This window comes from Acinonyx jubatus, chromosome A3, assembly GCF_027475565.1.
Source record: "Acinonyx jubatus isolate Ajub_Pintada_27869175 chromosome A3, VMU_Ajub_asm_v1.0, whole genome shotgun sequence".
NCBI classification, from domain to species: Eukaryota; Metazoa; Chordata; class Mammalia; order Carnivora; family Felidae; genus Acinonyx; species Acinonyx jubatus.
Genome location: NC_069388.1, coordinates 65,537,736 through 65,558,754, shown reverse-complemented (window position 1 = coordinate 65,558,754; position 21,019 = coordinate 65,537,736). Strand labels below are relative to the sequence as shown.

General features: G+C 40.0%; 1 protein-coding gene across 1 annotated transcript; it reads right to left on the bottom strand.

The window, feature by feature from the left end:
* Positions 1-5,806: 5,806 nt before the first annotated feature.
* Positions 5,807-20,254, bottom strand: EPCAM (epithelial cell adhesion molecule). Its single transcript, XM_027072510.2, has 9 exons — positions 19,968-20,254; positions 17,662-17,769; positions 17,118-17,358; positions 16,183-16,248; positions 14,905-14,968; positions 13,364-13,465; positions 11,489-11,689; positions 9,130-9,174; positions 5,807-7,755 (listed from the first exon to the last, which is right to left on the bottom strand). Exons 1-9 carry the CDS (start codon positions 20,041-20,043, stop codon positions 7,714-7,716), a joined length of 945 nt encoding a protein of 314 aa, XP_026928311.1. The 5' UTR covers positions 20,044-20,254; the 3' UTR covers positions 5,807-7,713.
* Positions 20,255-21,019: the final 765 nt, after the last annotated feature.

Here is a 21,019-nt window from a genome sequence, read left to right as displayed (position 1 = left end):
GGATTGAAGAGTTCATTCTGAAAGCAAGATGTGCTTGTTGTTTTTAAGAAGTTTGATGGGGTGCCTGGCTGGCTCAGTCAGTAGGGCATGTGACTCTTGATTGTGGAGTTGTGAGTTCAAGCCCCACATTTGGTGTAGAGATTACTTAAAAATAAAATCTTTTAAAAAGTTTGATAAAAAACAGACACAAAGAGTTAGACAAAATGAGGACACAGAGGCATATATCCCAAATGAAAAAAACAGTACCAAGTAACAGCAAGAGACCTAAGTGACATGAAAACAAGTAATAATGCCTGATAGAGAATTTAAAGTAATGATCATAAAGATACTCACTGGATTTTAGAGGGACTTCAATGACATCCTTAACAAAGAGATAAAAAGAACAAATCAGAGATGAAGAACACAATAAATGAAGTAAAAAATACACTAATAGAATAAATAATAAACTAGAAGAAGCAGAAGAATGAGACCTGGAGAACAGAATAATGAAAAGTAATCAAGTTAAGTAGGTGAGAGAAAAAAAATTAAGCAATATGAGAATAGACTTAAGGAACTCAGTGACACCATCAAGTGTAATAACATTTGCATTATAGAGATCCCAGAAGAAAAGAAAGAAAATGGGGCAGAAAACTTACTTGAAGAAATAATAGCTGAAAACTTCTCAAAACTGGGGAAGGAAACAGAAATCCAGAACCAGGAGGCACAGAGAACCCCTAACAAAATCAACCCAAGGAGGTCCAAACTAAGACACATAGTAATTAAAGCAGCAGAAATTAATGATAAACAGAGAATTTTAAAAGCAGCAAGAGCAGGGGCACCTGGGTGGTTCAGTCAGTTGGTCTGACTTTGGCTTAGGTCATGATCTCACAGTTTGTGGGTTTGAGCCCCACATTAGGCTCTCTGCTGTCAACAAAGAGCCCACTTCGAATCCTCTGTCCCAGTTGCTCTCTGCCCTCCCCCACTCATTCTCTCTCTCTCTCAAAAATAAATAAACATTAAAAAGCAGCAAGAGAAAAAAAACAGTTACATACATGACCCATAACGCTGTCATCTGAGTTTTCAGCAGAAACTTTGCAGGCCAGGAGTGGCATGATATATTCAAAGTGTTGAAAGAAAAAAAAATTCTGCAGCCAAGGGGTGCCTGTCTGGCTCAGCCGATTAAGTGTCCTACTCTTGATTTTGTCTTGGGTCGTTATGTCATGGTTTGTGAGTTCCAGCCCCACATCGGGCTCTGTGCTGACAGACGATTCTTGGGCTTGCTTGGGATTCTTTCTCTCACTCTCTCTCTCTCTCTCTGCCCCTCCCTGACTCATGCTGTCTATCTCTCTCTCTCTCTCAAAAAAAAAAAAAAAATCTGCAGGCAAGAATACTGTATTCAGCAGCACTATCATTCACATAGAAGAAGAGATAAAGAGTTTTCCAGAGGAAGAAAAATTAAAGAAATTCAGGACCACTAAACTAGCTCTACAAGAAATATTAAAGGGGACTCTTTGAGTGGAAAGACCATAAAGAAAAGTAGGGAGCACAAAAGCAGTAAAAATAAGTATATCCATCTCACAACATAAAAGGATATAAAATACGACACCATATACCCAAAAGGTGGGGAGAAGAGGAGTAAAGAATGGGTTCAAACTTAAGCTACCATCAACTTAATATAGACTGCTCTGTGCAGAAGATGTTACATATAAACCTAATCAATCAAAAACCCAGTTATAGGAGTACCTTGGTGGCTCAGTTGGTTAGGCATCCGACTTCAGCTCAGGTCATAATCTCACAGTCTGTAGGTTTGAGTCCTGTGTCTGGCTCTGTGCTGACAGCTCAGAGACTGGAACCTGCTTCAGATTATGTGTTTCCCTCTCTCTCTGCCCCTCCCCCACTCATGCTCGCTCTCTCTCTCTCTCTCTCTCTGTCTCTCAAAGATGAATAAATGTTAAAAAATTTTTAAAAACCAAAAACCCAGTTATAGATCTGCAAAAAATAAAGAGAAAGGAATCCAAGTATATCACTAATGAAAGCCAATTAATCATGAGAAGAGAGCAACTGAAGAAAGGAACAGAGAAGAACTACAAAAACAACCATAAAACAAGTAACGAAATGGCAGTAAATCCATACTTAATCAATAATTACTTCGAATGTAAATGGACTAAATGCTCCAATCAAAAGACATAAGGCAACAGAATAGATTTTAAAATAATAATAATAAGACCTATCTATATGCTGCCTATAAAACTCATTTCAGACCTAAAGGCACATGTACATTGAAAGTGAAGGGATGGAGAAGCATTTGTTATGCAACCAGAAGTGAAAAGAAAACCAGGGTAGCAATATTTATATCAGACAAAATAGACTGTAAAACAAAGACTGTAACAAGAGACAAAGAATAACACTATATAATTATAAACAGAACAATCCAACAAAAAGATACAAAAATTATACACATTTGTGCACCCAACTTGAAAGCACCCAAATACAGAAAGCAGTTAATAATGAACATAAAGTAATTGATAGTAATACAATAATAGTGGGGGCTTTAACACCCCACTTACATCAATAGACAGCTCATCCAAACAGAAAATCAATAAGGAAACAGTGGCTTTGAATGACACATTGGATAGATGGATTTCAAGATATATTCAGAACACCCCATCCTAAAACAGCGGAATACACATTCTTTTCAAGTGCACATGGAACATTCTCTAGAATGGATCACATTTTAGGCCACAAAACAAACCTGAACAAATTCAAGATTGAAGTCAAACCATGCATCTTTTCTAACCACAACACTATGAAACTAGAAATCAACCACAAGAAAAAATCTGGAAAGAAGACAAATACAAGTAATCTACTATTACCCAAAGCAATTAACAAATTTAATGCAATCCCTATCAAAATATCAACAGCATTTTTTTCAGAACTAGAACAAGCAATCATGAAATTTGTATAGAACCACAAAAGACCCTGAATAGCCAAAGCAATCTTGAAAAAGAAAAACAAAGCTGGAGGTATCACAATTCCAGATTTCAAGTTATACTACAAAGCTATAGTAATCAAAACGGTATGGTATTTGCACAAAATACACATTGATCATTGGAACAGAATAGAAAGTCCAGAAATGAACCCATGATTGTATGGTCACTCTTCGATAAAGAGGCAAGAATATGCAATGGGAAAAAGTCTCTTCAACAAATGGTGTTGGGAAAACTGGAGATGCAAAAGAATGAAACTGGACCAATACCTTACACCATACACAAAATAAACTCAAGATGGATTAAGGACCTAAATGTGACACCTGAAACCACAAAAATCCTAGAAGAGAGCATAGACAGTAATTTCTCTGACATAGGCTGTAACAGCATTTTTCTAGATATGTCTCCGCAGCCAAGGAAAAGAAAAGCAAAAATAAACTATCAGGACTACATCAAACTAAAAAGCTTCTGCACAGCAAAGGAAACTACCAACAAAACTAAAAGACAATATACTGAATAGGAGAAGATGCAAATGATATCCAATAAAAGGTTAGTATCCAAAATATATAAACAACTTAAATAACTCAACACCAAAAAACCCAAAGAATCCAATTTAAAAGTGGGCAGAAGACATGAACAGACATTTCTCCAAAGAAGACATTCAGATGGCCAACAGACGTAGGAAAAGATGTTCAACATCACTCATCATCAGGGAAATGCAAATCAAAACAGTGAGATATCACCTCACACCTGTTAGAATGGCTCAAATCAAAAACACAAGAAACAAGTGTTAGCAAGGATGTGAAGAAGAAAGGAACCCATAAGCACTGTTGCTGGGACTGCAAACTGGTGCAAATACAAACAGTTATGATTTTTCAAAAAATTAGAAATAGAAGTACCCGGTCTATGACCATACCACCCTGAACATGCCCAATCTCGTCTGATCTCAGAAGGTAAGCAGGGTTGGGCCTGGTTAGTACTTGGATAGGAGAAATAGAACTACCCTACAATCCAGTAATCACACTACTACCCCCAAAATACAAAAACACTATTCAAAAGGATGTATACACCCTTATGTTTATCACATTACCAACAATAGCCAAATTATGGAAACAGCCCAAGTGTCCATCAACTGATGAATGGATAAAGAAGTGGTGGGTATGTATATGTATGTACACACACACACACACACACACACACACACACAATGGAATATTAGCAATACAAAAGAATAAAATCTTGCCATTTGCAACAACACGGATGGATCCAGAGTATGCTAGGTGAAATAAGTCAACCAGAGAAAGACAAATACCCTATGATTTCACATAAGTGTGAAATTTCAGAAACAAAACAAATGATCAAAGCAGAAAAAAAGAAACAAACGAAAAAACAGACTCTTAACTTTAGATCACAAACAGATGGTTACCAGAGGGGAGGGAGTGGGGGGATGAATGAAATAGGTGACAGGGATTAAGAGTACACTTATTGTGGGGTGCCTGGCTGGCTCAGTTGGAGGAGCATGTAACTCTTGATGTCGGGGTCCTGAGTTCGAGCCCCATGTTGGGTATGGAGATAACCTAAAAATAAAGAGTACACTTATTGTGGTGAGCACTGAGTAATAGGATTATTTTACACCTGAAACTAATATAAAGTTGTACGTTGACTATACTGAAATTAAAATTTTAAAACATTTTAAAAAATTAAAAGTTTGATATGAAAGAGAGAAGGAATGGTAGCTTTTTAGGGAGGTCAGTGGGAATGTTTAGAGGGCTTGGGGGCCATGTTTCAGGATGACAGAAAAGAGTTGTGAAATTATGTTGTATCTATTATTAACTGTTATATTTGTTGAGGAGAAACTTTCCTCTACCCTGTTAGGTTCAGTTCTTGGGAGTGTGTGAATTAAATCGACAGAAGGCAAATTAACAGAAGAAAAGGCACAGTTTTTAAATAGATCACATCCACAGGAGTAGAAAATACTAGGGCTAAATCCTGAATCAGTACTTCAGAGTCAGTAGAAGATGAAAACAACCAGGGGAGACTAATGCCAGTTCTGCCAAAGAAGAAAATCTGTAAGCAACATACTGAGGTAGGAAATGGGACAGTCATAGTGATAAGCTGTGGAGGAATCACATGATTAAACACTGGGGAAAAAAGGCCATTGGCAATTAGTAGTCAGTGTTGTCTTTAGAAGTGTAGCTTCAAAAGAGGACAGACACTTGAAGGCATGGGATTGAAGAATGTGCCTTAATTACTGCCTCTTCCATGCAAATTCACCCTTTTGCCTTCTGTGTAAAAATGCACCTGAAGCTTTGTCAGTACAGGGTGCAGGACACACAGTGCAAGAAAAAGTGGGAGTGCGTTCCCCTTGCAACACCTGCTGTTTCCCCAGTTTGCAGAGCCCAGGGCTTCTCCAGCTCCTCAGCTTCCCTGAGCACCTGCTCCCACACCCAAATGACAAAAAGCAGCTTTAAGGGCACATGGGTGGCTCAGTCGGTTAAGCGTTGGACTCTTGATTTCGGCTCAGGTCATGATCTCATGATTGTGAGATTGAGCCCTGTCTCCGAGCTGGGCATGGGGCCTGCTTAAAATTCTCTCCCTCTCTACTGCTTGTGCTCTTTCGGGGGGGTTGGGGTGGGGTGGGGAGGCACCTTTACGGAGTGCCTTTGGTGTCTAATAGGACATGTTCCTATGAACAGTTTTTCCCCAGCACCCTAAAGCAGGGGTTCAGCAAACTTTTTGTTAAGGGCCAGAATGAACATTTTAAGCTTTGCCAGCCAGTGGGTCCAACACTACTCTTCTGCCGTAGTACAAAACAGCCACACACAATAAATGAACATAGCTGTGCTCCAATAGAACTTTATTTACAGACACTGACATTTTTACCATGTAACTTTCACATACTAGGAAATATTCAATCCTTTAAAAATGCAGAAGCCATTCTTATTTCCCAGGCTATATAAAAACAGGTGGTAGGCCAGGCTGCAAGCTGGTTTGAGGACTCCTGTCCTAGAGGGCATTATTTCCAGCAAGTTCCTGAGGACTCCTGTCCTAGAGGGCATTATTTCCAGCAAGTTCCATGGGGCAGATTTTCAGTAAGTCCCTCCAGGGTAGCATCATAGCAACTTCCCTGCTCTTCAGTGAGCTGCACTGCCCTCTCCCACAGGGTCCAGATCTCAGCCCGGGGAGTGGAGCTTAGGCGAAGTAGAGATTCTCTTCTTTGGGTGCTCTCTCAGGCCTGGGGGTAATGGCTGCTCCTTATTATCTATTCCCTTCTTGCTACTCGCTGTATCAATTTCTATTGCTGCATAATGCATTACCACAAATTTAGCATTTTAAGACAATAAACACATTATCAGTTTCCACGGGTCAGGAGTTTAGGCATCACGTAAGTGGGTCCTTTTCTCGGTCTCAAGACTGCGGTAATGTTGGCCAGGGCTGTGATCTCATCTGGAGCTGGGGTCCTCTTCCAAGATCAGTGATTGTTGGCAGAATTCAGTTCTTGTGGTCGTGGGACTGAGGCCCTCCTCTCAGCCCGCTGTTTCCTGATAGGTGACCCTCTCCACCACATGGCAGTTTGCTTTAAGGCTAATGGGAGAGCTCATCTATAGTTTCTACTTCTTGTCTCCTACCTTCAGGCACTCTTTTGTAATCTCTCTTTCAATACAGTCAAGCTTTAGGGATCTCAATCACATCTACATCTAAAATCCCCTCACCTTTGCCATAAAATGTAACTTAATCTTGGGAGTGACTGCTCATCATATTCACAGGCCCCGCCCACACTCTAGGGGAGAGGATTATTTGGGCATGTACAACAGGGATAAATAATCTTGGGGGCCATCCTAGAAGTCTGCCTACTACAGAAGGGATAAAAATCGTTGGTAAATGTTCAATCTAGCTTTTACATTTTCTTTAATGCTGTTCTCTTCATAGTGTTTTTAAAAATTTCCTATCAAAAGCAAAATTTCAGGATACTCTTAACTCACACAAAATGTGTCTTACTGTATTTGTCACGTCAGATGTTGAATGTCTGGTGCTTTAACTCAACCAACCATAGCATTCATGGTTCACAACATTATCCATCAATTCTGCCCTAAGGTGTGTTTGTCAAAATGCCAATTTGTTTAAAACAGAAACTTAGATTCATTCAGAATAAAACTGATTTTTCTGTGTAGAAGTTACATAGAGATTATACACTTTATACTGAATACACATAATTATAAATACTCCTATAAAACTCCAATTTGCAGTTAGCATTCTGAGCATTTCTTAACCTGTTATCTTATTTGTATACTATGAAATTTGATTCTGTATGATTCAAACAAAGTTAGGAAATTTAGTTTCAAAATGTTTTATTTCAGTTTGTAAAAAAAAAAAGTTTGTATGTACAAGACTCAAAGTAAACAGAAAGGCAGCGTTCAATCACAAATGGATGAGACACTAGTCATTAAATCTCTACTGTGGAAGCATATTTAAGGTACACACTTCAATGTTAGGCAGAAACAATTTTAACTCTGCAGTCCAAGTTCTGAGTTTTGTATCAGATCTGCATAAATAAGACACTTGTGGTCAAATTTTAAGATTGGTAAAGTCAATTTGAAGCTGCTTATATATTGAGTACAGGTTTCACTATTACAAACAGATGTTAACTAACAAAACAATAGTCCTCAAAGATCTCTTTGTCCCATGTCTGTACATTTGTAATGTTTGCTAACTTCCCTTCTTGTAGTTACTCTTCAAATTACAGTCATTATGCACTGAGTTCCCTATGCATCTCACCCATCTCCTTTATCTGAAATAGAGGAAAAAAAGAGAAAACAAATTTAAATAATTTTCCAGTCTTTTGTTCATCCTTAAAATAGTTACAAAAAAAAAAAAAAAAGAGGAAAGCAAGATGATTCTCTCCACGTTTATGAGCTCCATTTGGAAAAAGAAAAAATGTACTACAAGGAAGCATGCACTGAATGTACGACCCAAACTACTATTTGGAGGTAAGACGGCCAAAGTGATGGGGAAGTAGCAGGTGAGTTAGATCTTTAAGAATGGATAAGGTCTTTATTAAATGGATGCCATTTTTACATCCAGTAAGAAACAATATATTTTCTTTTTACAGACGAGGAAATTGAAGCTCAGAATTGACTTGTCACAGATCACACAATTAGTTACAACCAGAACTGAGACAAGATGAATGGAAACTACGACCACTGGCAAACATTCTGCTGTGTGCCAAGCAGTGGACCAACACTGTATACAGACTACTGTGTTTAATCCTACAATGGGTCTGTATATATATCCTCATTTTACAGATAAGGAAACATGGAGGCTTAAAGAAGTTAAATAACTTGCCCAGCTAACAAGTAATCAAACCCACATCTATATTGCTCTTGACCACAACACTACATTGTCATTCCAACTTTGTTATGCTTCAGTTCAGGGAGAGTCTGTCCCCCAGACCTGTGGTCACCAAACCAGGTAAGCCAGATGGTCAACTATGGTTTAGGAAAAAAAAAAAAAGCTGCAACTTTTCTAGTTCTATTCAATTTTTTTTCAATACTCTTTTACATTTCTGTGTTTCTTGGTAGAAGATTAGTAAAATGTACATACACAATTACAAATAAATGCATAAATATATAAAAATCAGTGGGTATACTGAAAGTGTTATTGACAGAGTTCAGGAACAAGTGTGGTTCACATCCAACTCCAAGCAACTGACACGCTAACAATCTCACACTTTGTCTTCACAGTAATGTAGGTGACTAGTTAGCATGGAAGAGACTCATTAGGACATGTATTAAGCTCTTTTTTAATAATTATTTCACTGGAATAAAAACAATAACTCAGGTCATCAGCCACATTAAGTTTCTGTAATGTGAATCCACAGAGTACGCCTCTGAAAGATTCCATTAAAAGTTGACACTTTGTCAAACAAAAATTGCAGGTTTCCTATCCCACTATGCACTGAGGCAGAATTCAATATTAGCTGGTCTGCCATGGAACTCATGAAGGAGAATTTAAGGAAACATTGAAAGACTGTCCCTAAGACCTTAAGGACTATACTATGAAGGGGCTCCAGTATAATGGAGTCCTATCAGTGTCTAGGTAGGTATAGTGATTATCAGGAGTAAGAGATTTAAAAAGGGGCCTTTTTATTAAGTAATCCGTTTACCTCAGCCTTCTCATACTTTGCCATTCTGTTCTTTCTGGAGATAACCTGAATGGAAGAAAAATTGACACATAAAATGTTTTTAATGAACATTATTCCTATCTGAACAAATTTAATTTTAAAATCTACAGATATTATTTCTTAAATTAAAATTTCCCTACTAAACTAAAAAAACCAAAAGTCTATACTTACCATGACGAGACCTAAGTAATATACAGAATTAAAGAGGTTTTTAAAAAATGTTTATTTATTTTTGAGAGAAGGACAGTATACTATGTGCGCACGAGCAGAGAAGGGGCAAAGAGAAAGAGGGAGACAGAGAATCCCAAGTAGGCTCTGTGCTGTCAGTGCAGAGCCCTATGCATGGCTTGAACTCACAAACTGTGAGATCATGATCCAAGCCGAAGTCAGACACTTAACTGACTGAGCCACTCAGGTGCCCCTAATATACAGAATTGTTGCATCATTATTTTATATATCAGAAACTAATATAACACTGTTTATTATACTTCAATTAAAAAAAAAAAAAAAACTTTGAGCCCAGCCCCCACCAAAATCTTCTGGAACAGTAACAACAAAAAGCCTACAACAACCAGTTAAACAAACCAAACCAAAACAAAACAAAAACAAAACAAAACAAAAAAACAAAAAAAAACCGCATTGAGAAAACAACAAACAATCTTTAATAATAAAATCTAACGGCCTGTTACGCATTCTTCCACATTTTGCTCCATCCTAATACAAACATACACAAAACCATACATGAGTTTTGGGAAAGGGGGCAGTCTAAAAAAATGGGATCATACAGTATCATTTCCCTCTTTGCACAGCCTATATCAACATCATAGGAACCTTCCGATGAGCAAAAGCTATAAATTGCACTCATTCTTTTTAACAGCTTTATTCCATAACATAGATATTCCACAATCTGCTCATCCATTTTCCTACAGGGGTGCACTCAAATTGTTTCCAGATTCACCCTTACGAGCAACAGTGCAATACATAACCTATACTGTCCTTCCTATGTACCTGTGCTTTCATTTCTATAGGACAATTTGATTTCTAGGATTCTCTCGTGTTTATTTCCCATCTGGATTTCTTCTGTGAATCATCTATCTGTGCCGTTTGCTATTCTTGATAGCAAATTTTCTCCTCTAAGAATTCATATATTATGCATAACTATCTTTTTTGTTTTATGCATCATGGATATTTCCCCCCAGCATATCATGGCTATTTTTCACTTTATAATATCTTTGCCATAAAAAATGTTTAATTTCAACTTAGTCAAATATGTAACTTTTCATTCATGGACTCTAGATTTCTTGCCTTGCTTGGTTTCCTTTACCACAAGGTTGTACAAACATTTCCTAAATTAATTTTGAGGCTTGTTCTATTTTTCAACATTTGTTACTATAATCCATCGGGAATTTGTTTGAACATGGGCACCCTGCTCCATAATGTACCATTCCCAGAGTTGGGCAATATGGCCTGCCCTGGGAGGGTGAAATAGAAATTCAACTTTTGTTTTCGTCCAGATGGATAGCCAAGTATGATGATTCCACTGAACTGAAAATTTAAGTTTTCACATACCCTCAAATCTATTTCTGAATTATGCTATGTTGTTAAGATTTCTTAATGCTGAGCATCCTTGTATTTCTAGAATAAATCCTGTCCAGGTGGTACCTTCTTCTGCTGAGGCAGTGCTAAATTTAATTTGCTAATCTTTTGTTTAGAATCGTTCCTCATATTTACCACTTTTAACCCTTTCCATGCTAACTTTAATAATTGGTGTTCTGTTGTTTCATTTCATTGAACGGTTTGGGAGTTCAGGTATTTTGCACTGATGCTGGCAGGGCTGTTGGACTGTTTGCAGCAAGAGAACTAAAGGACATTTGCTGCTTGATGGCAACGTAACTGACCCATGCGGTGCTCAGCTATGAGCTTTTCTCAGATTAGTATCCTTTCTTACTTCATAAAGTGTTTTATAAAAAAGGGCCAGATGCAAGAGATTCATTCACTATAGAGCATTATAAAAACTGAAGATTTTGCTTCATTAATATGTTCTAAAATATGGAGATAGTTCTCTCACGTTGTCACCTTTTCTTGAAAAAATATGCCTTCAAATGGCTGGGTGGCTCAGTTGGTTGAGCCTCTGACTCTTGATTTTGGCTCAGGTCATCATCCAGGGTCATGGGATCAAGGCCTGCACTGGGCTCTTCACTGACAGTGCAAAGCCTGCTCAGGATTCTCTCTTTCTGCCCCCCCCTCTCTCTTCCCCACTCCTGCACACTCTCTCTCTCTCTAAAATAAAATAAAATAAATAAAAAAAGAAAAAAAGAAAGTGGACTTGTTCTACACTCACCAGCACAACGATTCCAGCAATAATTGCAAGTGTCACAACTACAATGACAGCAATAATACCAGCTTGCAGACCCTGCATTGAAAATTCAGGTGGTTTTTCATCAACATAGTAAATTGCAGTTCGCCCGGGATCCAGATCCAATTGCTCCCCGTTTACTCTCAGATCCATTTTATTGGAATGGAACAAGGATTCGTCTTTAACCTATATTTAGAAGGAGAAAAGCAATTTAAAATATTTAAGAAAACCTACCATGGCCACATAGAATTAGATGCCAATTATACACGGAAAGAACTACTGTCAAGGGTCTTTTTGGTTTCAGCGGTAACAATCGCGTACGCTGAAACTTCAAAAAAACTTTTTATTGTGGCAAATTTTCAAACACATGAAAGTAGAAAGAACAGCATAACGAAATCTCATGTACCTATCATCTGGAGTCAACAATATAAACAAATGGCCAACCTTACTTAATCCATTCTTCCTTCTCTCTTTCCTCCCTTCCCCCTCCCCCTGGGCCAGATTACTTTGAAGCAAATCCCAGGTTTCATCAGAAAATGGCTCAGTGTAGGGGTGCCTGGGTGGCTCAGTAGGTTAAGCGTCTGTCTTCGGCTCAGGTCATGATCTCACAGTTTGTGAGTTCGAGCCCCTAGTCGGACTCTGTGCCGAGAGCTGAGTCTGGAGCCTGCTTCAGATTCTGTGTCTCCCTCTCTCTCTGCTCCTCCCATGCTCACGCTCTGTCTCTCTCTCAAAAATAAATAAACATTAAAAAATATTTTTTAATAAAAAAACATAGCTCACTATGTTAATTTATTTTTTTGATAACACATTAAAGTCGAAACAAACTATTTTAATCACACTACTGGGGCGCCTGGGTGGCGCAGTCGGTTAAGCGTCCGACTTCAGCCAGGTCACGATCTCGCGGTCCGTGAGTTCGAGCCCCGCGTCGGGCTCTGGGCTGATGGCTCAGAGCCTGGAGCCTGTTTCCGATTCTGTGTCTCCCTCTCTCTCTGCCCCTCCCCCGTTCATGCTCTGTCTCTCTCTGTCACAAAATAAATAAAAAACGTTGAAAAAAAAAATCACACTAGTTACATAGCACTTCTTATATCACCTCTTGTTCATGGACATTATAATGGAGAAGAGGCTATCCACATAAACTAAGTAACTACCAAGGATACAACAGGTAAGAATTATGAGAGAAGAGATTCTCTCATACACAACAAACAGGTCAGAAAGGTGTTTGCAGAAGGTGCAAGGCAGAGATGAGGATGTTATTAATTGCAGCACAAGAATCATGTGGAGAACAGAGGTGTGGTTGATATGTAAGTGAAGAAAAAGATAACGAAAGAAGGGGCGCCTGGGTGGGTGGCTCAGTCAGTTAAGTGTCTGACTTAATTTTAGCTCAGGCCATGAGCTCCAGTTTGTAAGATTGAGCCCTGTGTCAGTCTCTGTGCTGAGAGTGGAGCCTGCTTTAAGATTCTCTCTCTCCCCCTCTCTCTCTGCCCCTCCCCAGCTTGTGTGCTCTCCAAAATAAATAAATAAACTTAAAAAAGAAAAAAAAGATGATGAAAGATCCTGAATCCATTGAAGCATGGCATACAACATTGCATTCATAAAGCAGTTTTTAAAATTTTTTTTCTTTATTTATTCTTGACAGAGAGACAGGGTGTGAGCAGGGGAGGAACACAGAGAGAGGGAGACACAGAATCTGAAGCAGGCTCCAGGCTCTGAGCCAGCACAGTGCCTGATGTGGGGCTCGAACTCGCAAACCACGAGATCATGACCTGAGCCAAAGTCGGATGCTCAGCCAACTAAGCCACCCAGGTGCCCCTAGCATTGCATTTCTAAACACAGGAATTAAATGAGGAAGATTATACTCACATCTTTTTCAAAATAATAAGCCACATCAGCTATGTCCACATCATTCTGAGTTTTCTGAGATGAATTCTGCACCAGATCAATAGTGATAAGATCATTCTCATACTGGGGGAAAATATGAAAAATACAAATTAATACCAACACAACCAAAATCATGTAAAAATATTACTGTCAATAATCAGAATATTTTGTTTTTTATTTTCTATAATCTAAATGTGTCAGTGTTCCTTTCCATTAGCGGGTAACTGAATTTATAACTAATAATGTAAAACTCTTTGGAAGTTTTAAAATCTATCCAAGGGAAGTAAGACAGCTACACAACTAAAAATAATTATGATGCATATTTTCTTTCTAAAAGAGAATTTCTTCTGCCCAAAAGATTTCAAACAAGATCTTAAAGTATCTTAGTTGGGTGGCACCTGGCTGGCTCAGTCAATAGAGCATGTGACTCTTGATCTTAGGGTCATGAGTTCAAGCCTCACATTGGGCACAGAGCTTACTTTAAAAAAAGAAGCAAAGGGGCACCCGGATGGCTCAGTCAGTTAAGTTTCTGACTCTTGGGGGGTGCCTGGGTGGCTCAGTCGGTTGAGCATCCGACTTCAGCTCAGGTCATGATCTCACAGCTCGTGAGTTCGTGCCCCGCGTCGGGCTCTGGTGCTGACAGCTCGGAGCCTGAAGCCTGCTTCGGATTCTGTGTCTCCCTCTCTCTCTGCCCCAACCCACTTGCATTCTGTCTCGTCTCTCTCAAAAATAAACATTAAAAAAAAAAAATTAAAAAAAAAGAAGGTTTCTGACTCTTGATTTCCACTCAGTCATGGTCTCACAGGTTATGGGTTCAAGCCCTGCACTGGGCTCTGTGCCGACAGTATGGAGCCTGCCTGGGATTCTCTGCCTCTCCCTCTCTCTCTGTCCTTCCGCTACTTGACCTCTCTCTCTCTCTCTCTCTCTCTCCCCCAGGATAAATAAGTAAACTTTAAATAAAAACAAAATAAAAAAATAAAGCACCTTATTTGGTTAGAACTACTTTTAAAATAAAATACTAAAGAAATACAATCCAAAATGCAGTATGCATTTACCACATTCTGCTTTTAAGGAGCAAAAAAGTATATTCCTTCCTGTCCTTAAAAATGACATCACTTTTCTGCCTTGAAAAAGTTCCATTACACTATTCAAGTATTTTTCAACCAGAGTTCAAAGAGTCAAGGAAGGGGAAACCTGGTTAAGAATTAGCTCCTTAAACCAAAGAAGATGGGAGCTAGGTGGCATCCTAAAGAAAATGTACCAAAAGCAATCATTGAGAGAGGTTTCCCAGGCTAAAATGACTGGCATGCATGACGGAAATTAGAGATACTACATTTTCCTTAAGGGTAAACTTGAGGTTTTCAAAGGCTATGGAAGGAAAAGAACAGGAAATTTGAATTAAGCGTCCAGGGTTTAAACTGGTATTCAAGTGCAGTTTAACCACTATCAAAATTCATACCCAAACCATACTATCCCACCAACTTTCTGCAAAAGCTCACTTAAAAAAAAAACAAAAATCTTACCAGAATGTTTGTGATATATTTTGGATCTAGTTGATAACGAGTTGTGATTACCTCCTTAAGTGCACTGTAAATAATTAAAAACCTGTGTTTTAAAAAAAGTGTACTACACAACATTAAGAAGCATTACTTTTTAACTAAGCAGGTAGCTCAAGCTCTAGGACTGTCATTAACCAAACTTGTTTTAAAAATTTTATGCCATTTTGCAACTACTAATAATTGATTCAGGCTAGAATCATCCATTGATGCTAAAATAATTGAGTTCTAGTTTGATTAGAAATGGGATATTTACACAGTACCCAAGTATCTGCCCATATGTTATATTTATTAATTACAAAGAAGTAAACTGTAACTCTACCTTACAAACGTAATATATATATACCCCCTTAACTACAGTTAACATCGCTAATAAAGGGACAAGACATCAGGTGCTTCCTAATGTGAAGTACTGAAAAGGACATAAGATCACTTATGCAGTTTTTCTGTCAAAAATGTTTAGCTTGCACAGATAAATCCTAATCTGAGGGACATTCTATGAACTAATTTGCCTATACTCTTCACAAATATCAACGTAATGAAGGACCAACGAAGGCCAAGACAGTGTTCCATATCAAAAAGGACTGAAGAATCACAACTAAATGCAATGCATGATCTCAGATTGCATTCTGGGTCAAAGGGGGAAACAACTGCCATAAAGATCAACACTGGGAAAAGTGGCACAATTTGGTGTTAACATTAAATTTCCTGAATTTGGTAACTGTAGAGTGGTTATAGAAAAAAGTGCCTTTCGGGGCGCCTGGCTGGCTCAGTCAGTAGAGCATGCGACTCTCCTCTTGAGGTTGAGTTTGATTCCCTCATTGCACGTAGAGATTACAAGAAAGAGAAAGAAACTAAAAGAGTGCCTTTTGTTCCTAGGAAAAGATACATTAAAGTATTTAGGGGTAAAGGGGCATGATATCTACAACTTGCTCTCAAATGGTTCCAGAAAAAAACCATCTATACGTGTTTAGATAGATATAAAAAGCACACACACACATACACATTTAAAAAGAAAGTGGGGCAAAATGTTCATTGGTGACTGGTGAATCTGAGTGAAGACTCCTATAGGAATCTGTATTATTCTTGCAACTCTATTTCCAAAATAAGATTAAAATATTACTTATAGTATCTTATTTTTCATAAATATGACAAAGCATTAAGACTTGTTTTCCTTTTTCTAATGGTGTAGAACGAAGATCTGAGTATTAACTGTGCAAATACAATGCACTTAATAGTACGTACGTCTGTAAACTTTTAATATCATAAGGTGTTTCTCTTGTTTTGTGTTTTAGTTCAATGATGATCCAGCTGTAAAGTAAAAAGACAATATTTATTGATTGACTAATAGGAAAATTCCCAAGTGAAATTACAGTATAATTAACAGAAAAGGGTTTATGCAATAGGTATGCCCTTAATTTCTTCCTTGGCCTTCACACATTGCTCATAAAGCACTCATCCAGGAGAGAACACCCTTCCAACAGGTCAACCTCTGGCACTGGGCCACTATACTCAAGGTCACGTAAAGCCAAGGCTTAGCTGCTCACGCTGGGTCACGTTCAAGGGAACAGACAAAAAGGCACCGAGTGAAACAGAGAAAAGTGACCATGAGGCTTCAGAACACCAAAGGAGAGAGTGCCTGCTTTGGTCTTGATAACTTTCCAGCTCTAGTCACTTTTTAAATAAAAATTTTTTTCCTTAAGCTAGCTTGAGTATGCTTCCACTCCTTTTTATTGCATGAGCCCGAGACAACCACACCTTGTTTTAAAACGCAATAAATAGGCAAATACATAAACAGCTTAAATTTTTCATATACATTTAACACTAATCCAACTTTAAAATTTGAACAGTGTTAAGTAAAAATGTAAGAGGAAAATCCTTGTTTAGTAGGCTACTATAAGAAACAATTCTTAAAATAACAAAAATATATTGCTAGTGAATTCATAAAAGTATCTCTGGAAAGTTATATAATAAGCTGGTGACATCGGTTCTGTGGAAGTAAACTGGGTAGCTGCGGGGGGGGGGGCGGTTTGAGAAAAAAAAATGGAAGCTTTTCACTGTATACCCTTTTCTACCTTTTGAATTCTAAACCACCAAATCACATTACATACTCAAAGATAAATGTCATTAAACGAATCTGAAAAGCATGAAAACAAGGAACATTTGACAGCTCAACTCACTAGGTCCTCACGCGTTCGGAGCAGGATATTTCCGTGTCCTTATCAGTTCTTCTGACCCCAGCAGTGTTTACACACCAGCATGTGGTGGTGCCATTGCACTGCTTGGCTTTAAAGAGCCCCTTCTCATCACAGTCGGGATCATAAAGCCCATCATTATTTTGGAAAGCCCCCTCAGGTCTCGCTCTTCTCCCAGACTTTGTGCCAGTCATTTCTGCTTTCATCACCAGACATTTGGTTGCCACTGAAAAGAAAGCTTCATGTCATACTGAAAAGTAACTGCAGTTTTATGCATAAGGAAAAACATTTTAATTTAACTCCAAACTCCCAGAGCCAAAGATTATTGCAGACTTACATGGTTCCATATTCACTTTCTAAGTTTTCAGATGGTTCAGCTACAGGAGATAATTTTGACAAAATAACATGATTCAAATTTGAACCAAAAAAAAAAAAAAAACCAAACACAACACTTCCCAACTCAAGACACATCAATTAAGGAAGGCTAAACCAAAATACAGTTTAAAGGCAATGAGGATATTCTACTCACGTTTTGAGCAAATGACAGAATTTTGTGCACCAATTGAAGTACACTCGCACTGACCATGTGTGTTCAAAGAGCAGTTTGTGGTCAGTTTGTAGTTTTCACAGACACATCCTAGATAAATTAAAAAACAAAATCCCACTTTAAAATGTGGATCCAACTATGAACTCTAGTGTCCCAGCTAAATTATGTTCTAATAATAATGCTTAAGTTATAGGGCCACAAAGCCTTAAAAAATGGTCCTGAATGTTTTATTTTTCAGCTGTAATTTGAGTGGCTGATATCATGGTGAATAGTTTGTATATATTATACAGACACATAGTCTAATTGCATGCATTCCCATTTTGATTTTTTTAAACCAAGAATACAGCCCTCCAAACATCATATTCAGCCTTATCTCCATGATGATACTCTCAGTCTCAGATCCTTCCCTCCTTCTGTTCTGTTAGATAAACCCTTGCTTGTCAGCTACTGACTCATTTCCCGAAAATCAACAATTGCAATTCTAGGATCTGTAAGTAACTCACATTTCCTCCCTCCTCCCAGCCCATTTTCTTAAAATCTGAACTTTAAAGATTTAAGCTTAGTGGGAATATATTCAGCCCTTGGACAACTTTATACCTTAGAAAAATTATACTTTCGGTGAATTTAGGGGTCACTTTTGTTTGTGGGCCTCCTAACTAAACTGAATTCTAAGTTCCCAATTTTGAAGGTGATATTAAGCAGCTTATCCTGGGTATTAGTGCCAGTTTAATAGTCATTATCTTTCACTATCTCAAAACCTCATTTTAATTTCAAATTGGCAAGCCCCTCTAATTTCGTTTATTTGTCTAGCTAAGAGAATACAATCATTAACAAAAATTACTGTGACAAACCAAAGAATTTTTATATTGACCCTTCATCTCAAGTTGGCTTTAATCATTCCCTGTTTAAATTATAATTGATATGAACGACCTATATAATCGGTCCAGCACTAAACTCCGTATTGGGATCACAAAAGGAGATAGTGGCTGTCCTCCAAGAGTTAAAGTCTTATGCAGCACTCTACTATACCTGCTCCAAAGCCCATTTTCATGCCCAAGGGATGTGGAAATTTAGAACAGACCAATCATGTACAGGATTTCTGAACATACTCTATAGCAACTATCATCACTTTAAAACAATTTAAGATTAAGTACTTAGCCTTAGACTGGAGCTAGAAAAACATGAGTTAATTAAACTGCATAGTTTGAAAGTGTAATGAATTAAGCCCAGGCCCTGTTGGTGAAGGTCTAAAGACCTTTCCAGAAAGCTTCCGCCAACTGCCACTTTACTTCTGGCCACCATCTTACCATTAAGAGATGGCAGCCAAGATGTTTATAACAAACTAAGAAAAATGTAATCAAACCATATGTCCAATGTTCGGATAATGGCGTGACCTTCCACACCAGGGACTGTTCCTTCACCACTTAAATTGTGGTTTCCAAGATTAAAAGAAAAGGAAAATCTGGATGTTATGTGGGATAAACACACACACACACACACACACACACACACCAAGATATAAAACTGTGTTTCGGTTTACAGCAACGTTTAAAGCAATGTCTAAAAAGTATAGTCAGTTATTAGGAGATTCTCTTGAAGCGGTCAGATTGTGAGTTTTTCTTTTTACTCTTTACAATTACCGATATTTCTGGGTTCCTACAATAAACTTGGCATTACCTACACGATCCTTAAAGAAGTGGAAACACCCACTCTCACACCCCAGGTAGTCGAGGCCCAGGACGACTTGCTACCCGCGCAGATGCGCAGCGGACCCCACGGCCTCCCCGCAGCCACCTGCCCCCGCCCGAGACCCACATCCGGGGCCAGCCTCAGGTGCCCGGGGGAGGAGGGGCCGGGCCATCTTCGCCACCGACTCCCCTCCCGGCCGCGGCTGGTTCCGCCACACTAGGACCCCAAGCGCGCGCCTCGGCGGGAGTAGGTGGGCGCGCCCAGACGTGGCGCGGCCGCCGCGCCTCCCCAAGCCCTCCTGGCCCACTCCGAGGCCAAGGAGTTACCGAACGAGGCCACTTCGTTCACTGACTCCCCGCCCCTGCTCCGGGCCATTTCCCTAGACAGCGGTGCAAAGCAGCATAGTGAGGAGGTTTCCTCCTCGCCGTGCGAGCGGGAGCCTTCCCACCGCCTGCAGAGCGCAGAGGGCCTGGGTTGCTGCAGCCCCGCGCATCCGCTCCAGACGGGAAAGCGCGGCCGGCCGCCCCTTCCCCACCATCTCCGTCTCGGATGCCGTGGGACGTCCCTACCCGGCCGCAGCCCACAACTCTGCTCCTTACCTTTCTGAGCCGCGGCCACCGCCGCGGTGGCCGCCGCGAGCAGGAGCCCGAACGCGAGAACCTGGGGGAGCGCCATACTGTGCGACAGAGGCGCGAGGCGGGCTGGGGTCTCGCGGGAGGGCGTGCGGAGGAAGCGGGGCGCTGGGAGCCGGCGGACGGGCGTGGGTTGCGCGGGTCAGCGTCGGGAGGGCGGCGGAGAGCTATACCCGCACCGCACCGACGGTGCGAGCTCCCCGAGGAACTGCTCACTCTGAGCGCGCGGCGGGGCGGAGCAGACCTGCGGGACCTGGCGGCCCCGCCTCCCGGGCCCTGCCCCGGGCTGCACACCTCAGCCGCAGGTCTCCGGCGATGAGTCACCGCCTGGGGGCGGGGGAGAGAGAAAGAGTAAGCTCCCCTCCCCCACACCTGGCGAGGCCGTCGGGGGTGGGGGTGGGGGGGCGCCACCCCGTCCCCAGGTGTACGTGGGCGGCGCCCCGCCCCACGCCTCCAGCAGGTGCTTCCTGCAGTGGCTGCTGGTGGGGCTGGAGGGGCCGTGGGCTATGACCTTGACAGCCGGCAGGGAGCCTTGGTAGCTACGGAGAAAATTTGAAAAAACTGAGGCTTCCCTTTACCAGAAGGAGCACGACTCTGAAACCTTGAAGAAATGAGGTCTGAAGGAAAGAGTGAGGGGTCTGGGAAGGCGGAAGCTAAAATGGAATATAAAGGGAAGCTGGAGAACCGTCGGAACAACAATAAAAAAGTCGACCTTTGAACTTTACCTGGCCGTTTACTCTTTTAAGCTAGAAAAGAAAACTCTCCCTGGCTGTCAGGAGATGACAAATCCGTGTGTTCTTTATAATTATTCTCATTCTCTCCCCATTTTTATAAGCATTTTTAGCACCTGAAGATGTAAGAAAATATGTTCCCAAAGAGCCAAATGCTGAGAACTGAGATGATTCCAGCTTTGATTAATATTGGAGAACAATGTCGATAGGCCTTTCAAAAAATACAGAGAAAGAGAAACGAAGGACAATAATTTCATTGCAAATGAATTCAAATTACAACACGCTATT